The 24,553-nt window shown below is 47.2% G+C and overlaps 1 protein-coding gene across 3 annotated transcripts; it reads right to left on the reverse strand.

Moving 5' to 3' along the window:
- Positions 1 to 1,143: 1,143 nt before the first annotated feature.
- Positions 1,144 to 9,572, reverse strand: EIF5 (eukaryotic translation initiation factor 5). Of its 3 annotated transcripts, none has more exons than XM_019639403.1 (13): positions 9,313 to 9,480; positions 8,978 to 9,178; positions 8,349 to 8,449; positions 7,575 to 7,854; positions 7,377 to 7,458; positions 6,923 to 7,095; positions 6,517 to 6,628; positions 5,661 to 5,800; positions 5,253 to 5,411; positions 4,744 to 4,905; positions 4,257 to 4,421; positions 3,792 to 3,926; positions 1,144 to 3,376 (listed from the first exon to the last, which is right to left on the reverse strand). In XM_019639403.1, the coding sequence occupies exons 4-13, from the start codon at positions 7,644 to 7,646 to the stop codon at positions 3,287 to 3,289; spliced, it is 1,290 nt and encodes a 429-aa protein (XP_019494948.1). In that variant the 5' UTR covers positions 7,647 to 7,854; positions 8,349 to 8,449; positions 8,978 to 9,178; positions 9,313 to 9,480; the 3' UTR covers positions 1,144 to 3,286. The 3 variants fall into 3 exon arrangements, with proteins under 3 accessions (XP_019494948.1, XP_019494947.1, XP_019494946.1); XM_019639402.1 differs by having other exon boundaries at positions 8,349 to 8,454; XM_019639401.1 differs by lacking the exon at positions 8,349 to 8,449 and having other exon boundaries at positions 9,313 to 9,572.
- Positions 9,573 to 24,553: the final 14,981 nt, after the last annotated feature.

A 24,553-nucleotide genomic window follows, 5' to 3' on the forward strand; every position in this document is an offset into this window, starting at 1 on the left:
TGGCTTGGGATGCCAGAGAGACCCGGTTTGGATCCCACATGAGGGCCAGTGACGCTGCCCTCTACAGCTAAGAAGCTGAACAACAGCTCACCCTAGAGCTGGGCTGCTGTGAGTCGCCAGCGAAGGCGTAGGCTGCAGCGCCTGTGGCAGTGGGTTGCCATGGGCTACCGTGTGTAGCCAGCAGCCAGCATGAGCAGCCAGCAGCCGCCGTGAGCGGCCATCCAGAAGCTGGTGACTGATCTGCCTCACCCGGGAAGAGCGCAATGATGGTGCCAACTTGGGCCAGTGAAGCAACGTCCTCCACAACTAGACTGAAGAACAAAAAAGGACAGCAACTTGTCTGTTCCTCTTCCCCCAATTCCCCAGCGCTGTTCCCATCCCCCAATTCCCCAATAAAAATCTTTAAAAAAAAGGGCCAACTTTCATTTTTACTCATCTCCACGTCAACAGCTTTTTGTCAGTGCTTGGAGCATTGGAGTAAACAGTGGCAGGGGTGAGGGTGGGGGTGATTTGCACATACCCCAGGTGCGAAGCACTGAGCACTGGATTAGTAAACACCGCTTTCCCTCCCAAACCTTTAGGACCCAAACTAATACCTTCTAAGTTCATCTACTCCAGAAAAGACATGCTTAGAAAGCAACATTCCCTATTATTTCCCTTTCTGAATTCGATATATGCTATATCCAGTTATATAGCCACAGGCATACCATGTTTTTATTGTGCTTCAGATGTCGATTTTACAAATTGAAGGTTAAGACCCTTCACCAGCAACAAGATTACGACTCACTTTATTGCAGTGGTCTGGAACTGGCCCTGCCATGTCTCTGAGGTCTGCCTGTGTATACTTGACGTCTGAATTCCCTAGTAAGCACCAGTAAATATTTCACAAAATCAGATTAAGGCAGACGTTTCCAGTTTGTAATCAACTCATGTTACAGAATAGGAACATAATAACACCTAAGGAAAACCAATGACCCAAGGTAATTAGCAACATCTGTTTTGTGAATAGGGCTGGCAACTGCATAAGGAAATGTCCAACAAAAATTCAAAGCAGCAGCTACAAAAAAAAAAAGGGCAGGTTTCAGCACTCCAAAACTATATGAAAATTTAGGCTACTTTTAACATTAAAGCAGAGACAAAATATAACTTTAACATTGTTTTAATCAAGTAATGTAGATGTTTGAAACAGGAAAATTTAAGACAGTTGAATAGAGCAAAGTGAAGGATTACTCTATTAAGACAGCCTCTGTGGATAATTTTGTGGATCTGAATTTTATTGGAAGTTTGGCACCAGACTGAACACCAGTTTAAGCCAAAATTTTGTCTTTTAGTGTTTTAGGCCTGAATGTTTTCCTTTGGATAAAGGGGGGTACACACGGGGGGACGGGACTGGGGGGGGGGCAAAACAAAAAAACCTCTGTTTAACAGAATCTCATTAGCTTGACACTGGGTAGGTTGAGTGCAACTCGGTGACTTAGGCCACCAGTACCTCCTGCAGAATTTCAGATAAGGAAAGCAAACTGGCCTCCAGCGAAGAATTTAAAACCTAGGTGAGATGTGGACTTGCAAAAACCTCTTCTCTTTGGTGACAAAGCACATTCCCTCCAGGTATATGGCTTCTGCTTCACTCTCATCAAAATCTATCAAAAGGCAGCTGGAGACCAATTCGCATCTCTCCAGTAAAACAGCTCGACTTTAACTCCTTAAAATATCAAGCTAACAAGGTTTTATTATACCAAATGCTTGTATAATTTGAAAGTGAAAAATTTTTTACATACATTTAAGGTCTCATTATAACCTGTAAGACAGATCACAAAGTAGTCAAGAGGTGAATGATGCAAGCCCGTGCTCCAAATAAAACTAACCCGTGGTCCTGATTCCCACAGTGCACTTCTTATTGAAAGGAATAAATGCAAAACGTTTCTACCTTGAAAATGACTTCTCAGGTACAGCCAGAACCCCTATCAAGTGAGTTTAGATCGGTGAATTGGGCAAGTTATTTTAAAATCACAATGTGCTAGGCCAAGGCCCTAGTCACGAGCATCCAGTAGCCATCATACAGACTTATTAAGAGTGAAATAATTGACACCGAAAATCTTGCACCAAAACATAGGCTCTGGCTTGGAAGTACAATTTTAACTTTCGTTTTAAATTAAGACATTCTGAAAAAAATCAAGTTTGAGACATAGTAACACTTATTTTGGCAAGATAACAACCAAACCTAAAAAACATAGCTGTGCCCAAATGTAGAAGGCATTAAAAAAGCCATAGTATCAGGTAAAATCCACACTGAACGAAATATACAGTATGTTGGAAACATTCAGAAATTGTAATTTAAACCGTAAAAGCTGAAAAATTATGCTGTTTTTGCTAGAGATTAAGTGCACCTTTTCCTTCTTCCCCCAAATAAAAATCAGAGCTTACTATTTATTTATACCCTAACTTGCGAGTTTTCTCTCAGCACAAAGCCAACAGCTACACACATAAGATGCTGATTTGTTAATGTGATAACTCCCCTGGCTCATCCAATGTGCACTGCACGAGACTTCAAAGACTAAAATTTAGAGGCAAGTGCACAAACTGGAAAAAAACAAAAAAACGAAACAAAAAAAAAAAAAACAAAAACAAAAAACCACACACAATTCAAGTTTCAAACCTACTCTTAAAATTCATAGGACACTCAGGTCTTTTACCTTCTGTAGGATAAAGGGGTTGCACTGTCCACCTTGGCATGGTAAGAATGTACAATACCAGATACCAATTTGAGAGACTCGAGATAAGACTTCAAAGTACTGTATTTCTTAACGGCTGAATAAGGTAATTACAAGTGTTATGTTTACATTCTGCTGAAGACCTCTTTACAGTCTCAGCACCTAACAATTTCTAACAGGCTCCAAGAATCCTATCAAGTTAAATAATGGTGCAACACTTTTAAAAGGAGCCAATTAATTCAGCTTAAGTCATTCAGAGCCAAAGATATGAAGAATGACCAAAATCAAATCTTTATTTTTATAACTGTATAAATGTGATCCAAATGTGTCCACCACTAAGTTTTCAAAAAGAAACATGCTATAAATAAGCAAACTACATCTGCTCACTGATATGTGTATGGACTCCCTAGATGTCTTGGGCTTAATTACAGACCACTCACAGCAATACATTTTTAGTAGAAAGTGTAGCATGATGTTAAGCCATTTTAGCTTTTGCACATACATGTTGCACTTCTGGCTGATGACGCGGAAAGATTCTCAGCATTACACTGTTAAGCTGGGCTGCACCCACCCCTTTAAATGGCATCAATATCAATGTCATCGTCCTTGTTGTCAGACTTCACAGCTTCAACTTTCGGTACACTGGCAGTCTTCGAATACACCACCTGGATAGAAGAAATGCTTTTACTGATTATGAACCTTTATCCCAGTTAACGTGCTTATAAAAAATAAGTCAATAGTCAACAAAGAAAAATAACCTAGATGCAACCATCTTTCTTCATGAAAGTTTTTATGCAAAAGATTTCTCTCAGTATCTCTCTCAGATAGCCTCAGTATTGTGTTAATTTTTACAGACCACTAGCACCTCTATACTCAAGCTGCATTAAAATAAACCCTACTTGGGAATCCAGACATTTATTTGGAATCATGTCTGCAGATGAGAGATTTCTACCACCCTATTAAGGATTATTTTCCAAATTATTCAGGCTATTTTATTGCCTCAATTACCCAAGTTTGTCATTTTACAATTCTCAAAAACACCCATCACTAATACGGAATTTAATTTTCCCCAGTGTTTACCTCAATATTCTCATCTTCATCATCTTCTTCACCACCAGAAGATTCCTCCTCTGCTTCCTTCAACCACTTTATAAATGGTTCTGCTTTGACACGAATCTCTTTGGCAAGTTCTTTTGAGACATATTTCTTAGAAGCCTAAAAAATATTAGGTACAATGTTCTTAGATTGAGGAATTTAAAAACAACTTGAGTTACTTATATACTCTGGGCGCTGAGGAAACTATCACATCCTCAATCTTATTCAACAGCATACATAGAATTTAACAAAAAAATATCACAGCCTGACTAGTATTTTCTGTTATTACTAGAAGCTAACGTGGTGGAAGTCACCTACAAGTTACACCATTCAAGCAAGCAAAGGGACTGCATTTCCATGGAGAAAAGAACTAGGTATTATAAGTTACTTATTTCACAAAAGCCCCAAAGCGGTCTCAGTGTTTTAACAGTCCGACTGTATATTCCCCACCTTTTCCGACCAGCTGATGATGACCTCTTCTTCCAGAAGGTCAGCGTCATACATCTCCTTCAAGATATGTGGGATCTTGGAGAGAAGCTGAGCCTGATGCATTGCTACCACACACTCTAAACCATGAAGAAGGTACCGTTGAGCTTTTTTGTTGTTGTGACAAAACTGCAAACAGATTATCTTTGTATTAACAAGCTTTTACAGATGTTCTAGCTGACAATTCTAATATCCAAGTATATTCACTGCCTTAGGATAGTTCCTTAAAGTTATGGCCCACAACAGCGGTTCAAAAATGTCAATGCATCGAGATCTCTAGATTACTTTATGTATTAAGGGACCAACCACATACAGTTTTCAGATACTCCCATGCTTGTAAGGTAGGTCAATTATCTCCACTTTCAGGATGACAGTAAGTGAGAGGTTAAAGTGATGTTCCCAAAGTCACACAGCTGCAATCTCATTTATGAATCTAAAACAATTTGCTTACTCGTAGGAAATGGCGCCTGTATTTCTTAATCTGTTCTCTAATCTTTTCATTAAAAAGAACTTCAGTCAAAACAAGAGGGCCCATAGCTTTTACATCCAGTCTTTCTGCTTCAGCAACAATTTCTTTGTCAGATGAATCAATAATACCCTCTTCCTTCTTTTTCTGTGAATAAAAGGAAGCAATTCAGTGACAGAGGCACATTTTGCTCTAGATACATTATTCCCTGCTCCCATGGACTTTCCCGCTAATTTGACAGTTTTAGGATTTCCAAATGATAAATAGCTGCCAAAGATAGTGCCTGAGACCACCCTCAAAAAACATCTGAACAGAATAAGTACAAATAAGCCTTGTATTTGAATATTCAAAAGACAACAAGAGAAAGTTACTTGCCAAGCACCCAGCTTAAAGTAATAAATTGTTAACATAAACCTAAGGCTGGGTTGAAGCTGATTTTATTGATAGAGAAAATGTCTAAAATGTCTACCTGCTCTTAAAGGAAATACTTTTACCTTAACAAAATCAAACAGGATATTGACCCGTTCTTCAACAGTCCTTTCCAAATCATCACTAAGTGTCAGGACTTTTGCATGGTCACTGATTTCGTCCATTCTGCGCCTTTGAGCTTCCTCAGTTGTATCCTCCCCCCAATCATCGTCCTCCTCTTCTTCCTGTTTACGAGAGCGAAGATGCTTGGCCAAAGACCTTAAAAATGTTTCAGATTTCTGGTCTAGTTAATGACATCAAGTTCATTTGCCACTAAAATAAATTAGGTTCACCTTAATTCCATCAACCAACAGCACCCGGAGCCCAAAATACTGTTGCAGTGTTACACTGAAGGACAGTTTGTTTCTGCTCACTGTAACCAAATTTATTTCACATAATTTTAGTGCCTACCACACCATCAACTCTGCACTCACCGCAGCATGTGGAGGGCTGATTTCATTTGGTGGTGGTGGCGGTGGTGTCTCACTGCTGGACACGGAGCCATTTTCCTTGTCTTTGCCCTTTCTATTTTTCTTTTCCTTTTCTTTCTTTCCTGTACCACTGTCACTATTCTCTATAGGGAAACAAAGAAAAATTTAGTACCACGGCTTAGATTACACCTCGTTTCCCATCATGAACATTTCAATCCCTGCCCTTTGGCTTCAGAACCCTCTTCTCAAAACCACAATGGTACCTAAAATTCTAAGGATTCACAACACAAGCCAAATCCATTCACTGCATTTCATAGGTAAGAAACTCAGGCTAAGAATGGAATGTCCCAAAATATTAGTGGTATTAACTGTTGGGTAAAATTGAGATGAAGTGATGATTCATAAAGTTACTGAGGGCATGAACTTGAACAAGGGCATAGTTCAACTGCACTTTAGTCAACAGCTAGAACACTGTTTAAGTCTATATAACGGCTTGTCTCATGAAGGAGAACACCGGAATAGGTTAGACTTTCTTGCTATAGCAAGCTCAAATTGTGTCAGACAGTTTTGATCATCTGCCACAGAGTGTTGCTTGCAATGCTCTAAAGCCACTTAGGCTTAATGAGCTAAGGCCCCCCTTTTATACAACAATAGCCCAGAAATAGACCCTTTGCCAGGATGCCATCACAATTTGTATTTCAATGCCTATTTTACCCATCCTAAGATGATAGGCCTTCAACGAATCATGACGCAGGGATTTGTCAATTCCTTATATTCCAGTTTTATAGCAACAAACTTCCATTTTCTTTCCAATAACCAGTTGCTTATAAGATCTTAGAAATTCACCACGAAAACTTACCAGGTGGGTTTTTGAGAATGAATGTGCAGAGTTTATGATGTGTGTCAAGCATGCCTCGATAACCACAGGCTTTACAAGAATTACCTATTGTTTGCTTCCTTGGATTGACATGCTGCCAAAAAAAAAAGTAGAAACAAGTATGTCATCCATAATACGTGAAAATTCTGTGAGGAAAGAGTGTGAAAATATCCAACCACCACAAGGCATCTAAAATACCAGGCTTAACAGTCCAAAGAATCCCCTAGCCCTAGTGATCTACTTTAAAAAATTAGTATGGGAGTATCTCAAAACTTGTAAATTACATCCGCTCTGCCTTCTCAACAACATGATTTGGTGCAATCACAGGACTGATCACAAAAGCAACGTGGTTTCTTCTTTTACTGACAAAAACGTCAAAGGCACTCACCAGCTCTGTTTCAGGATTCTCACACTCAGGACAGAGAACAAATTTTTTAATGAATCCATCCAACATGTCTTGCAGCTTATTCGCCTCATGAGATCCATTGACAATGTAACGGTCATTCTTAACATCAAACTGGGTCTGTGCTCCCAGTTCACAACCAAAATATTTGGTGGGATCTATTTGGATAGAAAAGGTTTGATTCATTAGTTTTAACTAATCTTTGGCTACTCAGTCACATTTATACAAGTGTCACTCCCTGTTTTTATATCATTGGGTTAAAAAAGTGTTGCCTGAGTAGTTCTTTGTACTAGTGTCAACTAGTTGTGTTTTAAATCCAAGGTTCCACTTAACCCGTAAACTAATTAGCAAATAATTCACACAAGATTTGCAAATCAAAGATGGTTATGACCATATCAAGAATATGTCTTTTCAAACTTATTCAGGAGACGTTACTTACACGTTGGAGGCCGATTAAGCGCCTTTGCAACGTCAACCATGTTGACTATAACTGTCTTGATTCCATTTCCTTTGCCCTCAACCTAAAGGAAATAAGAATTTAATTTTGCACTGTCTACCCAGGAGATGCAATCCTTTAAAAAAAAAAAATCTATGAAGAGAGCTTAGGACTTGCTACTAAAATGAAGATCAGTATTACCTTGGCAATCAGACGGGGCATCTTGTAGCGATAGAACTGGTCTGACACGCTGCGGTTGACGTTGACAGACATTTTGGCTTATTAGTGGCTTTATCAATAAGATGAAGAGATCTTTGATTGCAACTTTTTGGTATCTTCTGTCTGGAGAAGAAGGGATGACATAAACGACTGCAAGAGTTCTCGGTCTCTGACATGAAAAAATTTTCGCCACTGAGGCTGTAAGCTTCTTGCTTGTATGCTATGTTTCCCCAATACAGGTACCAATGGCTGCGCAACAGCTCTGAAAGAGAAAAGGAGAACAGACAACCCCCCACACTTAGCATAATTCCCATATGGAAACACCTCCCTTTACATTCCCGTTAGTTATGCCTCGTTTTCCCACGTTAAAAAGCATCCCCCATTCCCTTGAAAAGCGATGAGTCCTTTCACATAACACAAAACACCTGTAGCAACATAAAAGGCCTCCATTTTGAGTAAGATGTGACTCTGGTAGGGAAATGCCAGACTAAAAACAACAAACTGTGCTGCTTCAGCTGCCGCGGGTGTCTATCAAACCAAATACACTCAGCATTGTAACAGTCAACTTCTTTGGAGTGGCCTTCTTTTAACAACTGGTGAAAAAGGAACACAAAACCGCCCCTCCCCGCCCCGCCCCCAAGCCAAGCCTGTATTACCAAAAAAACAGTTCCGCTACCCTCCCTATGAACCGTCATTTTAAGACGGAACGCTACGAACTCCTCGCTACAAATCGTTCCTTCGGCAACAAATGCTTACTTCAAAGAAACACTCCCATAACACACAGGAAACGAGGTCTCGTTGGAGCGAGCGTGCACCGAGGGAGGGAACGGCCCGACCTCGACCTCCTCTCCCTTCCTCTGCTCTACGCAAACACACAGTTAACCTTCGCTCCCGTCCCCATGGCCACGAGTCGTTTCGTTCGCAGCTGCGAAAGCCTGCCCCCAGCACCGCCTGCGAGGCGCGACATCGCCAGGCTTCTCCTCCGCGGCAGGTGGACCAGGCCGCAGCCACCCCGCGTGTGCCGGCCTCCCCGGGCGCAGAGCCACGGCACCGCGGGGCGAGGGAAACGCAACCGGCCGAGGGGCGCCGGCGCGGGCCACCCCCGCCCCGCCCCGGAGCGAGCGATGACTCATAAATGCAGCAACGAGGCCTGACTCAGCCCCGGCGGCGGGCCCGCGCGGCGCGCTCCCGTGAAGCGGAGGCGCGGGGGAGGGAGAAGGGGGCCGGGTGTGGGAGGAGAAGGGGAGGGGAGGGGAGGGGGCGCCCGCTCGCCGGGCCCCGCCGCCCGCCCGTCCGAACTGCGCCACACGCGCCGGGTCACGCGGCGCGCCGCCATCTTGTGCGTCCGCCATCTCCCCGCCGGCCCGCGCCGCCCGCGGACTCACCGTTTTCGTCAAATAAAGACATAAACCCAACGCTGCTCGCCCGGGACTGGGATGAAGTGAGGCGCGTGTGAACCCGAGTCCGAAGAGGGGCGGCGGAGGAGCACAGCGAGCAGCGGCCGGGCAGGCGCCGCCGAGCAGCGGGGAGGGGCTGTCCCAGCGACGTCCGGGGTCCACACCCTTCAGCGCCCGGGGCCTGGCGACCTGGCGCGGAGAGACGGCGCCGTGAGCCGCGGGCGTTGGGGCGCCTTCCCCGCCAGCCAGCGGCCCGCGGGGGTCGAGGGGGCGGGGAGGACTGGGAAGGGGGCGCGGGGCCGTCACCTCTCCGCTGGACTCACCTCTGGAATGTTCTCGCTCTGACTGAACAACGCCGCCGCCGCGCTCAAGCTACCCTCGGCCCCAGCGCCCGCCCCCAGCGCAAGGCGGCACGGCCCATTGGCCAGAAGGCCGCCCGAGCTTACTCGTCATTGGCCTGCATGCCACGTCAATTCCAACTTTTACCGCCCCTTCTGCTTCCTGAAGCTCCACTCACCGCCTCAGCCCGCCCCCAGCTCGGGGTCCCGGCTTCCTTCACCTGCCCTCCCCTCCCCCGCCTTTCCCAGAAGACTTCGCGGTCTCGCGAGAGCCGATGAGCCGCGATAGCGGGATTCAGTCGTAGGGCTGTGCTTTGTCGGTTTGGGCTCCCGGGGGAAGATGGCGGTTGGTTGCCTTTCGGTGCCGTTCCGGCCTGTCCGCGTTCCCGCCAGAGTTCCCGTGGTGGGCTCGTAGCCTCGATGGGGGTTCGGCCCTGCCCTCTCCGTCCCCCGGGGACGCCCGTTGTGGGGTCTTGGGGGAAGTTGAGCTTTTTCTCCCCACTCCCTAGGCCTGGGCACAGGGTGAAGATTGGAGGGTGGGCTTGGGGGGCTTCATTCTAGTGCTGCCTTTTATCCCCCGAAGCTCAGGTCTGCGAGGCTGCGGCGACCGTGACTCGCCAAATCACCATTGCGGGGTCGTCGTGAGGCTCCGCTGCCCGCCTGCCTAGCTCCCTCCCCGGCACCCAGTCTACGCACCTAGTTTGGCAGGTCACTCTCGTCCCCCCGTTTTCAGGATCTCCTGAAAGGGCATCTTGGAGGGGGTTTCCGTGTCCTCCCTCTACCACTGTAGACAAAATAAGCCCATTCAGTGGGAGCCTCGCGTAGTTTAGTTTTGTTGAGGTGGTTACAGAAGTTCCCACTCTTTCAGAAATACCTTGTGTAAAACTTTCAGTTGCGAGTGTAAAATGTCAGTCCACCTTGACTTTATTTGAATACATGCTTGACTAAACAAGAGCCAAATAACGGAGCTGTTTGTTCTAACCTGCTCTGCGGTCTCGAAGCAGCCATGGTTTCCCCAGGTCTGGATAAAGGAGCAATATTGTTGAGAACAGGATGAGGTGGAGAAGGGGCTGCCCATTGTAGGTGAGCGGAATTTGCAAGGTCAGAATTGAAAGACACATTGACTTTATTAAAGTTCAAGATTACTCTTCCATGACTTATAAGCTTTAAAAACCATTTAAAAATTGACATTGTCGGTGGGGAGAATAAAGAGAGAGCTAAAACTGAGAGAGGTGATTTGTGTTCTTTGGTGTAGGGACTTTTGTTAAAATCACAGTATATACATCAGTGTATATTGTTAAACCAAGGGTGTAATGCTCTGTGGGTGCCAGGATTTCCATCAGACAAACTAGAAAGGTAGATTCCAGAAACGCTGCTTCTGGTTCACTGTGGAGCATGCCTTAGCATAGCAGTATTGGAACATTTGAGTTTTTGCATGACTACATGCAAATGACATTATTTTAGAAACCCTGTTGGAAAATATGGGCATGAAACTAGTCTGAGGTAAGAAGCCTGCCTCCTCAGAAAGGTTTTTTAAATAACTAAATACAAAGTGGTTACTTTTTGGTATGTTTGATGGCCCCATATTTAATTTCATTTAGAAAATTTGTATGAATGTTAACTTCACTTTTGAATATGTGTACTGTGGACATAAAAAGGGGTTCTACAGAAAAGAACCACAGGATGATTTGATCATTAATTCCCAACTGGGTGCATCATGGTGGGTAGTCACACCCCAAGCATATAACTATTTAGCAAAAGGTTTATCTTTGCTTTAAGCCCTGTCCATTGTTTTCGTACTTCTAGATTCACACACCTTGAAACAAGCATAACCACCCTCAAGAGAGCACATGATCTTCTTAACTATCTTGTAATGCAGTCCCCCACCTCCCTTTCTCCCACCTTCACGTAATCTTCCTTAATTTTAAGTGCATAAAACAAACAAACTCATTTTCCAAAGCATTTGAGATCTTGCTTCCCAGCAATTGATGTCAGTTTGGGCTCAAATAAACTTTTTTTTTTTTTTAAAGATTTTTATTGGGGAATTGGGAGGATGAGAACAGCGCTGTGGAATTGGGGGAAGGGGAACAGACAAGCTGCTGTCCTTTTGTTCTTCAGTCTAGTTGTGGAGGATGTTGCTTCACTGGCCCAAGTTAGCACCATCATTGCGCTCCTCCCGGGCGAGGCAGATCAGTCGCCGGCTTCTGGACAGCCGCTCACTGCGGCCGCTGGCCGCTCATGCTGGCTGCTGGCCACACACGGTAGCCCATGGCAACCCACTGCCACAGGGGCTGCAGCCTACACCGTCGCCGGCGACTCATGGCAGCCCAGCTCCAGGTTGAGCTGTTGTTCAGCATCTTAGCTGTAGAGGGCAGTGTCACTGGCCCTCATATGTGGGATCTGAACCGGGGCCCTCTGGCGTCCCAAGCCAGTTCCCAACCATCACGCCACTTGGCCGGCCCTCAAATAAACTTCTTTAAAAAAAGATTTTATTGGGGAATTGAAGGACGGGAATAGCATTATTGGGAAATTGGGGGAGGGGAACAGACAAGTAGCTGTCCTTTTGTTCTTCAGTCTAGTTGTGGAGGATGTTGCTTCACTGGCTCATGTAGGTATTATCATTGCGCTCTTCCTGGGGGAGGCAGTCACTCGTTGGCCATTGGACAGCCGCTCACCACAACTCCCGGCAGCCCAGCCCCAGGTGGAGCTGTTGTTCACCATCTTAGCTGTAGAGGGCAGCGTCACTGGCCCTCATGTGGGATCCAAACTGGGGCCCTGCTGCTCAGAGCTGTCATCCCAAGCCAACTCCTAACCAACGCGCCACTCAGCTGGTCCCTCAAATAAACTCTTGTAAAAATTCTCTACAGGTTTGGACATTAGTCGACAGTGCCACTCATCTGCATCTAATCATAGACAACTTTTTAAAATTAGTCTTAACCATACCATTTGTTGAATGCCTCTCATAACCTAGGTATTTGCTAAGTCCTCTGAATATACTTATTTACCTCTTAGGCCCTAGGAGAAATCTTTATCCCCACTTTACAAATGAGCAAAGTGAGGCTTAGTGGAAAAAAATTAACCAGCTTGCCCAAGATCATACCTATTAAGTAGCAGAGCTATAAGTTAGATCCAGATCTGTATGATCTCAAAGTCTGTTCCCTTAACTATTATGTGACACAGCCTCTCCAGGTGAATATAAACATAAAATTAGGCAATTTTTGTATGTAACCTCATGTAATTCTTTAACAGTCAATGAGAGTGTTGTTATCCCCATTTTACACATGAGAAAAAGACTCAGGAAGGTTGAGTAATTTTTCCAGAGTCACCTGACTAATCAAAGGTGGACAGCGTTTGAACTCTAGCTTGTTTGAAGCCAAGCTCATTGCACACTTCCGCCTCCCATTTCTGCGTCTCCGCCTCATTTGGCTGTTATTTCCCCAAGTCAGGTGCTCACAGTTTATGGGCACTTGGTGCTTATGAAATCCTTGTTGAATGAGTCCTGAATCACACATTTCAGTGCGTGCCCTGGACGACAGACATGAATAGCTGCTGAAAAGGCTAATTAGTATATTGGCCTTACAGTTGTTTACATATTGGTGTCTGTGAATCTGTGTAGCGTAAATCAGCCCCCTTAGCAAGATCAAGTCTGCATGAATAGAGAACCTTGTGCCTCAGTGACGGGCCTCTGGTTGTCCAGCTGGCCTCCCTCTCTGACATCTCTCTCTCAGCTCTCTCCAACCTCCAGTGTATTTTAAAGTGACTATTAGTCACTTAAGTTCCTGTCTCCCCTACTTGAGGATGAGCCACAGGGCACGAGCATTGTTTTTCTCCTCGCATCAGCCTGTCATAGTGGATGCGTAGAACAGACATTCAAGGCTGCTGGAAGGGAACTGAAGGTTATCTGGGGTGTACAGAGGTGGTAAAGGGCGTGGGCTGTGTTGAGGGCTAGTGTCCTAAACCATGGTAATCTAATGCTCCCATAGCAATAAACATTTCTGAATTGCTAGGCAGCAAGGTTACAGGCCCCACCTACAAAACAGGCCCTGCCCAGGGAGGCAGCATGTAAACAAGTACAGGTCAATATCTGCCTGGTGGACACCCACAGAAGGCATGCCCCCTTCCGTGGCATCGCAGCCTCCGGACAGGATGTCTCCCGCCTGTGTGACACCCTCCTTCACACCAGAGGCATTCATGGCGCCGTATTGCAGTTGCCTTGTCCGCCATCCTCAATAGGCTACACAACTCGCAGGCAGGGACCTTGTCCTTGAAGAGAACAAAGGAATCTGAACTTCAGCAGACGACTGGGGGCCTTCAGTTTTGAAGGAGACAGAGGCAGGAAGCAGAGATGTCTGTGAGGAAGAGAGGAAGCGTCCAGGCAAGGTCACGTCAGCATCCAGGAGACTGACATGACATCTTCCTTCTGAGCACATCGCTCCTGCCAGAGTCTATTTTGTGCCATTCCTGGAAAGAGAGGAAAAAAGTAGATGATGGAGAAACATGGATGGCTTGGAGAGAAGGCCTTGCTCTTGGATGGGTTGTGTCTCGGTCACATGGAAGCCATGCACAGCACGCCAGTATAGGACGCAACCACACCGGGTGCCCCTGGCTTGCTCTGGGTCCTTTCTTCAGGGAAGCCAGGTGTGTGGCTGTGGTACTGGACCCTCCGCTGCACGACTCCAGTGGCAGTTGGAAAGGCATTACTCACACACAGTGCGCTGCCCTGAGAATACACAGTGTGTGCAAAAAAGGGCTAGAAGGGGCCAAGGTGTGGCAAGACGCTGGGACTCCCGCTCTGATTCCAGACAGCCATTTGCAAACCTTTGCGAGGGAGCGTCTTAACATGCTCCCAATCTCTGCTACACAGTGTCCTCTTTAAATGTGAATCTGGCTCATTTGATCCTCTTAGATAGTGTCCAGAGACCATACAGTTAGCTCACTGACCCCTGATGGACGGTGGCCTGTGGCCCGTACTGGAGCCCTAGACCCACACCACCAGGAAGCATAGCTTGTTACCTTCTCAGCTGAGTTAGCTGCCGCATAGGGCAGAGCTGCCATCAGGTTGAGTTTCTGAGCACAAATATCAATGGCTACATCCTGGGCTCCTTTCTTAAAGGATGCCTATCCTGGTGTAAGCCTGGTTTCCCTAAACCAGTGGCTCTCAAATGTGGGTGAGCGTCAGAGTCCCCAAGGACTGATGAGAACACAGATCACAGCCCCCCCCCCAGAGTGTGATCCTAGGTCTGGGTGGGGCTCAGAACTGAGATTCTAATAGATTTCCAGGATCAACTGCACTGTGCCCTAAAGCCAGGGGACCACATGACTTGGGAACCCAGACACCATGGTCTCAGTAGTGGCTTTCTTTGGAGCTATCCCAGGTGTCCTAGTTCAGGCAGTCTCTCTGCAAATGCAAATAAGAGGAACAAGATCGGCATCCCAGTGCCTGTGCTGCAGTGGTGGGACCCAGGCCTGACAGTGACATTAGGGGACTGGCTGTCCGCAGACTCTGCGTTATACTGACCATGCGCATTAGAATCACGCTAATGGTCCTGATGAAGTTGCACTGGGCCAAGGCCCTGTCACCCGCATTCCCTCATTGGCATCTTGACCTTGGGGAAGTGACAAGTGTGCATGTTGTCTCCCTTCTCTCATGGATGGGGAAACCAAATTGCAGAGAGAGGACTTATCTCTCTGGGGTCAGGTGTCCTGCTCCCAGCTTTAGGGCTTTTCCCACCGCATAGGGCCTAACTATCCTGCTTAGCACGTCCAGGTTCTAGAAGTTTGCTTCTCTCCCTTTAGAGCAGTGGTTCTCAGCCTGTGGGTCACGACCCCTTTGGGGGTCGAACAACCCTTTCACAGGGGTCGCCTAAGACCATCAGAAAACAAAAAGATATTTACATTACATTTCATAACAGTAGCAAAATTACAGTTATAGAGCAGCAACGAACATAATTTTATGGTTGGGGGTCACCACAACACGAGGAACTGTATTAAGGGTTCGCGGCGTTAGGAAGGTTGAGAACCGCTGCTCTAGAGGGATCTCGATAGTGCTGATCATGCTCTTTTTCAGACACATCCGAGAGGAGGCCGGATCCCAGGGCTGAAGACACGGTTCCCTTTTGCACTGATTTTCATCAATCAGCCCTGTGCGTCCTGCCCAGGGCTGAGCTAGACACTAGAGGTGCCGATGGGCCGCCGGTGGTGATATATTGGCTCATACATTTATTTTCTCTGTGAAATAACATTTAAGAACTTGGGAGATGTCATCTAAAAAATCCAAATTTCTGGTTTCTTGGGAAATTGGTGGCCTTGGCATACGGGACGTATTCCCACGTGGCAGCTGTTCCAGGAGCCGAGTGTCTGTCATTCAGAGCTTAAGGTGGGGCATGCGTCCTCCCATACATGAGCTGCTGTATCCCGTCACCCTCCCCGTCCAGGTGTTCATGGGTACACCTGCCCCATTCCTCACCCCCGTTGCCTGCCTTAGCTCTGTGCTGGTCTTCACTCATCATTCATTTGTTCATTCAAGTGATTTAATGCCCTCTATGTGCCAGGCTCTAGAGAATTTAAATATTTAAGACATTGTATTAGTTTCCCTTACCCACTGTAACAAAGTATCACAGATGGTCTGGCTTAGAACAAGGGAGATTTATTCCGTCATGGTTGTGGAGGCTAGAAGTTCAAAATCAAGGTGTCAACAGGGCAGTGCCCTCTCTCCTGGCTTCGGATGATCACCAGCAGGCCTTGGTCTCTTGGCTTACAGCTGCATCACTGCAAGCTCTGCCTGGGTCACGTGGCCTTCGTGAGTCCGGTCTTCACATGGCATTCTCCTCTCTGCATGCCTGTCTCTGTATCTCTTCTCTTCTTTTAAGGACAAAAACATGTTGGATTAAGGGCCTGCCCTGCTCCCCAGTCCAGTAGGACCTCATCTTCACTTACATCTGCAAAGACTATTTCCAAGTAAGGTTTCATTCACCCCATTTGAGGTTAGGACATAAACATATCTTTCTGAGGGAAACAGTTCAAGTCACAGCAGACATTAAACAAAACAACACAAAACCTCGAACAACCCCAGATTTAAAACATGGCTCTTGCGTGTCATCCACTTGGGGAGACAAGACTCCTAAATGTCAGCAAGCGCCCCAGTGACAATTCACGTTTGTGGAGCATGTACAATGAGGCAGTTCTGTGGCCTCAGTGCTTCATATGCATTAATCCATTAAATCCCCCAAACAGTCCCCCCAGGTAGATTCTGTTGTTACTCCACTTTTGCAGGTAAAGAAACTGAGGCATGGAGAGGTGTCTGGCCAAAGTCATCAAGGGAGCAGAGCTGGTGTGTGCAAGCAGGACAGCGAGTGCTCGGAGTCGAGGCTCAGGAGGCTGCTCTCCCTTTCTTTCCCACCAGTGTTCCCCCTGTGATAGGGACAGGGAGCTAGCCTTTATCTCAGACCACCATCATGAAACCTTATCTTTCTTTCCCCCCTCCCCAATGAGGGGAACCCCCGGCTGCCTTTGCTGCTCTGACTTCTCAGGGTGAGTGCGGGAGCTTTCGGTGTGAGGTTTAAAAGGTATGATCATGGGCCGGCCGAGTGGTGCGATGGTTAAGAACTCGCTTGGGATGCCAGAGGGCCCCGGTTCGGATCCCACATATGAGGGCCAGTGACACTGCCCTCTACAGCTAAGATGCTGAACAACAGCTCAGCCTGGAGCTGGGCTGCCGGGAGTCGCTGGCGACAGCGTGGGCTGCAGCCCCTGTGGCGGTGGGTTGCCATGGGCTACCGTGTGTAGCCAGCAGCCAGCGTGAGCGGCCAGCAGCCGCAGTGAGCGGTCGTCCAGAAGCCAGCGACTGATCTGCCTCGCCAGAGAAGAGCGCGATGATGGTGCCAACTTGGGCCAGTGAAGCGACATCCTCCACAACTAGATTGAAGAACAAAACGACAGCAACTTGTCTGTTCCCCTTCCCCCAATTCCCCAGCACTGTTCCTATCCCCCTAATTCCCCAATAAAAATCTTAAAAAATAAATAAATAAATAAAAATAAAAGGTCTGATCATTTTCTTGACTCGCAGGGTGATGTCTCTGAACTTCCATTTAAATAAGATTTCGTCCATATTTAGGGTCAATTTCCTGTATCTCTATCGCATTCTCTAGTAGATGGAAGAACCATTCAGAAACCGTAACAATATGTTCTAAATAACCTTTATTTTGTGGTGCTGATCTGTCTAAGTAAATATAGTTAGTACCAGATGGGACATTTGCAACGTAGAGCTCTGAATGAAAGAATGGATTCATTTTGAGTTTCCTTAAATTAGTTGAGAGGTTTTTTTTCCCCTGGGCGATTGACTCCCACATTTGATATTCCCAGCATGACATTTGTGCTGTTATACTTGGTAAGTAAAGCTCAGCTATTCTGAGTGGTATAGGCTAGGAGCCTGTGCTCAGAGCTCCATTTTTAGCTTAGCTCAGAAAGGCTGCTTGGTTTTTCATGCAGAAAGAAGTCTTTCGGCCTAGGCCACTCAAATGCCATATTCTCTTGCTAGATATTTGCAGTTAACGGCAATTTTTAATACGCACCTTTGCTGTCTTAAAACCACAGTCAGAATTTAAACCCATGACTGGTTCTTTCACTTAGCATAATATCTTCAAGGTTCATCCCTTATGCTAAGTGAAAGTCAGTCACAAAAGGACAAATACCGTGTATGTCCACTTATATGGGGTTGCTAGAATAGGCAGATTCCTAGAGACTGAAAGCAGAATCGTGGGTGTCAGGAGCTGGGGGGAGGGGGATGGGGAATTAGTGTTTAAAGGGGACAGAGTTTCAGTTTGGGAAGATGAAAAAGTTCTGTGGATGGATGGTGGTGATGGTTTCACAATGTATATTACTTATGGCCACTGAACTGTACACTTAAAAATGGTTAAAATGGTAAATTTTATGTTATGTATATTTTACTACAATAAGAAAAAAAAACTACAATAACCCAAGTGACTACATCTAAATGTATCCAAAATGATAGTAGGGATATAAAAACTCACATTCTTGCAATTAGATATGATATATATTGCAAATGTTTCTAATAATCATTTATATATTTATATGAAACTTGTCTTGTGCTTTTCTATACTTTTCAAGTTAAAAAGTTCCTTGGCAAATATAAGTATAGCTCTCTGACTTATTAATTCTGTGACTTTGAGAAGTCTTTTTAGCATTTTGAGCTATTATTGTCCTGTAAAATGAGAACGATAACTCTACAGGGTTATCAAAGGGAGGAAAACAAGATTCAAAGGCATGAAGTTTACTCAGCAACACAAGTAGAAACCAAAGCAAATCGAGACCACCTCTCTGTAGCATTTAAGTGGCCGCAGGAGCAAGTGCAATATCGGAAATTCCTGAACCCCAAAGAGCAAGAGTTGTAAATCCAAGTCCTTCAAGGGCCAGGCAGGTGAAAGCAAAGTGTGAAGTAGGCTAGAGTGAGGCAATAAGGAGCGGCAGGGCCTGTGGCAAACGGGACACCCCCACAATGGTGACATTCTCATTCAAGTGAAAAAACAAACGAAACGAAAGCTCCATACAGGTCAAACGAAGAAGGGGTTGTTGTGTCTGGCCCAGGGCCAACAGTTCGCCATTCCTTCTTTAGAGTGAGCAAGACTTAGGAAGGGATGTGAGAGGCCTTTTAGTCCTAGTCCCTAACTTTCAGAAGAGGAAGACGGACGTGACCAGTCTAGAATCCAGATCCTAGACCGCCATTTTAGGTCTCTCTTCTACCTCACTACTGGCTAGAAACATCTTTTTCCCCCCCAGATAATAATGAATATATCATTCCAAGTTTGAATTTGAATCTTTTTCTTTGGGAGGGGGGAATTGAAGGAGGGGGACAGCATTGGGGAATCAGGGAAGGGGAACAGACAAGTTGCTGTCCTTTTGTTCTTCAGTCTAGTTGTGGAGGACGTCGCTTCACTGGCCAGCTGCTAGCTGCTCACACTGGCTGCCTGCCACTCACGGTAACTCATGGCAACCCACTGCAGCCCTACTGCAGCCTACGCCGTCACCTGCGACTCCCAGCTCCAGGTCAAGCTGTTGTTCACCATCTTAGCTGTAGAGGGTGCAGCGTCACTGGCCCTCATATGTGGGATCCTAACCAGGGCCCTGCTGCTCGGAGCTGGTGTCCCAAGCCAACTCCTAACCAACGCACCTCTCGGCCGGCCCTTGAATCTTTTTTTTTAACATAGATAAATTTGTTGAATTTAATCTTGCTGCCCAGATCAAGTCAGCCCCTAGTACTTTTCTATCTTAGTAAGAGCTGCCACTTCCCAGCAAAATCCAATATTCAGTGTTGAGCAGAAATTTTGATATGCGTACTATGTGGCCACTAGCCTTTTAAAACTGCAATGATTTGCATTTGTATTACAATACCAAAGGCGTTTATTTGTGGACATGTTCATATCTCTGATTCTTCTGGCTTCCTCTGAGATTTAACACGTCTTGAGAAACATTGAGTTTTCTCTGGTTCTCAGGATATTAACATCTGCTGTGAGAATTTAGGTCATTTTAGGGGAACTCTAACCCAAGGGCATGGACTGGCAGAGCAGGAATGAATATCACCCCTGCAGATATGTCTGTGCTTGGCACCAAGCTTTTGGGAGAAGGGAAATGAAATGCCTTTAGGGCACTGTGTGATCTGGGAAGCCCCCCACACTCGCCCACTCCCCTATTGATGCCATCTCCTGCTTCCCTGGCCAGTGAAGGTTGTGATGTGTCTTGCTCAAGGGAGCTCACGGTACAGCGCTATCAAAGGGAGCTTCTCCAGAAGGTGTGCTCACGGGTCACGAGTTTCAATGGACAGCCACTTGTGTGGCTAGCAGACTCAGCCTGTGAGACAGGGGATAGACCCATTTAGTGACTCTGCCCCGGCCATGCACAGGAGTGCCACATGGACCTTCAGCCCAGAACATGGGGAAACAAGTTTGAGAATGGAATTCAAAACTGTTCCAGTGCAGTGCAATCCAGTGAGCATTTATGGAAAACATCCCCGCAGTCAAACCCTGTGGGGGCTGTCAACATGAATCATTAACAATGAAACAGTTATCCAGCTCCTGCCTGAGAGCAGGTTCTGAGCAAAGAGACATTGTATATTCGAGTGTTAGATGCGGGAGCCCGGCGTACACGCGCTTGTTAGATGTGGGAGCCCGTTGTGTACGTGTGTGTTAGATGCTGGAGCCCGTCGTATACACGTGTGTTAGATGTTGGATTCCATGTTGCTAACAACGCTGGCTCTGAAGGGTGAAGGGGAGCTCAGGTGACCAACTCATCCCAGTTTGCTGGGGACCTTCCCAGTTTTAGCATTGAAAGTCCCTCATCCTGGGAACCTGCTGAGTCCCAGGCAAACCAGAACCCTTAGTCACTTTGACAAAGGCCTAAATTACACTTTTTACCTAAATTACATAACATAAAGTGGAATGAAAAAGATGAGTGGAAAAAATGTGGAATTAAAAAAAGAAAAGTGGGCCAAAATAATGATCAAGATCAAGTTCTCTAGGACGTGTTGTTGACACCGCAGTAGTGGCTGGGAGGAAATTAACTTCGTGGGACCAGAGAGCGTTTGTTTCATTTTTATCTTTTAGAGCAGTTTTAGGTTCACAACCAAACTGAGCAGGAAGTACACAGTCCCCAGCTCCCTAGGAGTATAGCCTCCCCCACGTGGACACCCCCCACCAAGGTGGTACTGTTGTTACAATCAATGAACCTACACTGACACATCATAGTCACCCCAAGTGCATAGCTTATGTGGGGTTCACTCCTGGTGTTGTGTATTCTATGCAGAAGAGCACTTAAGAAAACCAGGCGAGGCAGAATAGAGTAGCAGAGACCACTGTCTTTTCCTACGGACTGTGTGTGTCAGTTTTGTGCACACGTGCGTGTACTGGTTGTCATGCAGAACTCTTCCCTAACTGGGTGGTGGTGACAAATGCTCAAGAGATCTTTTTGGGAATTGAAGGGACAAGGGGCAGGTTGGGAGAACCTCAAAGGTTTTATGGGGTAGGAGGAAATCCGAGAGAGACCCAAGGATGCTGGAAAGAATTGAAGAGCTAAGAGAAGCCAGAAACATGGTGGGGAGGCCAGACGGTACCTGGGTGGAGGGCTGGGAAGGGCAGTGAGAGCCTGCATTTTGTCTGTGGCAGGGGTCGGCAAACTGCAGCTCGCAAAACACATGCAGCTTTTTGGGTATGTACATGTGGCTCTGAAGTAAAATTGAAAATGAAAATAAAACTGTCATAGTTTCATTTATAAAATTTTTAAAGGATATTATTCACATTATGGTGATTTCATTTGTTTTATGGCTCTTGAATAATTTTTAAATTGTTGTGAGGGACAGGATTGGCTCTTTCATCTCAAAAGTTTGCCGACCCCTGGTCTGCGGCATCGTGGAGCCAGGAAGGTCGGGAGGGGGTTAGGGCTCATCTGGCTCTAGGGCTTACGGGAGGTATAACCCCAGCACGTTGGTGAACGCCGCTGCACTTCGTCCCTCCGCAGTGAGATGGGGTAGTAATGGTGTGCACGTGGGCACTTGGGGTGGGTGTCAGGTGGCTCAGGGCCTGAAGCGTAGGAGGAAGCTGTAATTCAGCCATTATTAGGTCAGGCTTCGTGTAGGAGGCGCCTCTAGAACAGCTTGGGGAAGGCAGAGATGGCGGTGGAACCAGGTGGACGGCTGGGGTGGGGTGCAGATGAGAGCGGCGACGGTCCATGGGGACCATTCGTTCTGCGGGGAGGCCATTCTTTAAAGTTTTACTTCAGTGATGCAGTCCACAGTGTCACTGTGCTCACGGTATTGACTGGCATATAGCATGGAGATTTGACCTGGGGCAGGGAGGGGTGGGCCGTCCTACAGGACACTGGGCCTTCCACTGAAGAACACCTGGCGCTGGCTCCCCCCCACCCCCACCCCCACCCTGGAATTCCCCAGACTGTTCCCAGCACAGGGTCAGGAGGCTCTGCCCTTGGCCACTTTCTCTTTTAAACCCATGGAACAGAAACGACTGCATGACACCTGTTGTTGGGTGGCACCTACACGCCTGAATACAGGATCCCTGCCGCCCTCTGGGCTGGTCCCCACACCTCATGTCCTTCCAGTGATGTGGCCTGCTTTCTCACGCCATACCCCTCCCGGAGAATTCCCACGCCCCCTTACCCTCCACCTTGCTGAGCCCTGTTTTTGGTGCCTGTTTTCCACTGTCTTTAGGGAGCCCCACACCTGCTTGGTAGCTGCCTACTGTGCCTTTGGGAAACAAATCGCCAATTACCCTCACAGCCTGAACAACAGAATTTGCTGCTTTGAGAGACCCAGACTTTTGAAACAAAGGCCTGTTTATCATGTTCCCAAGGGCTGACTGGGCACCAAAGAAAACAAAGCACCACCTGCCTCTCCGGCAGGTCCCTCCGCTCCCCTTGGGACACACCTTTGCTCTCCAGCCAGACCTCTGCTCTGTGTGACCAGATGCTGTGCACAGCTGGTGTCTGGGCTGCTGTGGCACCCAGAGCAGTTTCCTGCCCATGCTGACTAGTTATTGAGTGATGAGTATCAGGGTCAGTGGCGGGACCCCATCACCTTAGGAAATGGCCATGTTAAAGCTTCCTACTCACACAGCTGTGTAAAAATCATCACCAGCTGCTTCTCCGCGCCCCCCCCCCGCTGCCCCCCGCCGCCCCCCCGCCAGGAAAGGGCCAGGTTCATGGGGAATGGGCCTCAGGAGGCATCTTCTCAGCGTGAGATGGAGGGGAGCGATGCTAATCTTCGAGGATGTGGGCACTGACTTTCCATTAGTCCAGGGACAGGTCTTGAGTGCTTCCCACATGCATGCAGCGCCAGACCCTGGGCTCCCAGGTAACCAACATCTACGTGGCAGCATGACAATTGGTAGACCATGGATCCCTTGCATTCTGAGAAGCAATGTGACTGTGAGCTGGGGTACATGGGAAAGGAGCCCCAGCTCTCCGGCAGCGGGAGGCGGACGCGCGTTGGCGTCTATCTCGGATGCTGTGAATGGCAGGAACCAACGTGCGGAGGTGGAAGTGTGAAGGCACAGGCTGCAGTTAGGAAGCCATGAGTCTCCTGGCAGCCGCAGGAGAGTCAGAGAGCGCTCGGGAAGGACGGTGGGGCCGGACATGTGGGGAGCTGCACCAGCTGAGAGGGAAATTTTGTAGCCGCTGCTTTTGATAGATGAAGCAGCGGGTATTCATCGTCCACCTCCAATGGGCAGGCCCTGTGCCAGGCACCCGGGGAACAGTGATGGGCCTTGCTGTCATGGTGTAGACAGAACAGCAGTGTGGACAGATGCAAAAAGGCAGGACAAGCACAGGGAGCGAGTGAGAAGGGAAGCCGAGGGCGTTGCCTTGGGGCCACAGAAGTGACCAGTTACATGGAGCCCCAGATTCTGAGTGGGAAGTGGCCCGATGAATAGAGGGGAGGGACGTTCCAAGCAGAAGGAACGGCACGTGTAAAGGCCCAGAATCAAGAACGGGGGACACGGGTTCCTGGGAGTGAAGGAAGTGGGGTGTCACACCTGACGTGTGACTGCGTACTGCGGGCTGCGGACCTGAAGAGCAGCCACTGAAACCCGTGGCAGAATGAGCTCTCGAAGGCTCTGAGCGGACTGGTGGCCCCGGGGGAGCAGTGTCCTGGGCTGTGTCCATGAGGAAAGAGGCCTCGGGGTGTCAAGGAAGCAGGAGGACGGACAAGGAGGCGTGGGGAGGGATTCCCAGCGGGATCCCGGCCCTGTTCCTGCTTTGCTCACCCAGTGAACGTCTCCCAAGCTTGGCCTAGGGCCGTTGCTGCCTTCCAGGACCCCATGGTACTGGAAATCTGAAGCATATGGACTTCGTATATGGGAGGCGGGCACGTGGCAGCACACGATAGGCTTTCATAAAGGGCCCATGTGTGCATTCTTTGTGGGCTGAAAAGCTCTCCTTACGTGTATTATCCATGGAGGTCTAGATCTCTGCTGCTTTTTTGTCAATATCCGAACGATCAATATCTGAGGTTTGAATGAAAAGAAGGCTATGCAATAAACCTGACAAGCTCAGGAGGGCCACATGGCAGGCATGACAACCTCAGTGGCCGAAACTAACCACACAGGATGGTCTGATCACAAATTCGTAACTGGGCAGATCATAGCAGGTAGTCACACCTCGGGCCTGTATCTTCCTTAGCAAAGGTTAGTCTTTACTTTAAACAAGC

This window comes from Hipposideros armiger, unplaced genomic scaffold (genome assembly GCF_001890085.2).
Source record: "Hipposideros armiger isolate ML-2016 unplaced genomic scaffold, ASM189008v1 scaffold_43, whole genome shotgun sequence".
In the NCBI taxonomy this organism is placed as follows: Eukaryota; Metazoa; Chordata; class Mammalia; order Chiroptera; family Hipposideridae; genus Hipposideros; species Hipposideros armiger.

Coding starts and splice junctions, on each gene's coding strand:
- EIF5 (XM_019639401.1), bottom strand. CDS start 7,646: ATGTCTGTCAACGTCAACCGCAGCGTGTCAGACCAGTTCTATCGCTAC. Junction 7,459..7,574: donor TGCCCCGTCTGATTGCCAAG/GTAATACTGATC, acceptor TATTTCCTTTAG/GTTGAGGGCAAAGGAAATGG. Junction 3,377..3,791: donor ATGAAGATGAGAATATTGAG/GTAAACACTGGG, acceptor TCTTCTATCCAG/GTGGTGTATTCGAAGACTGC.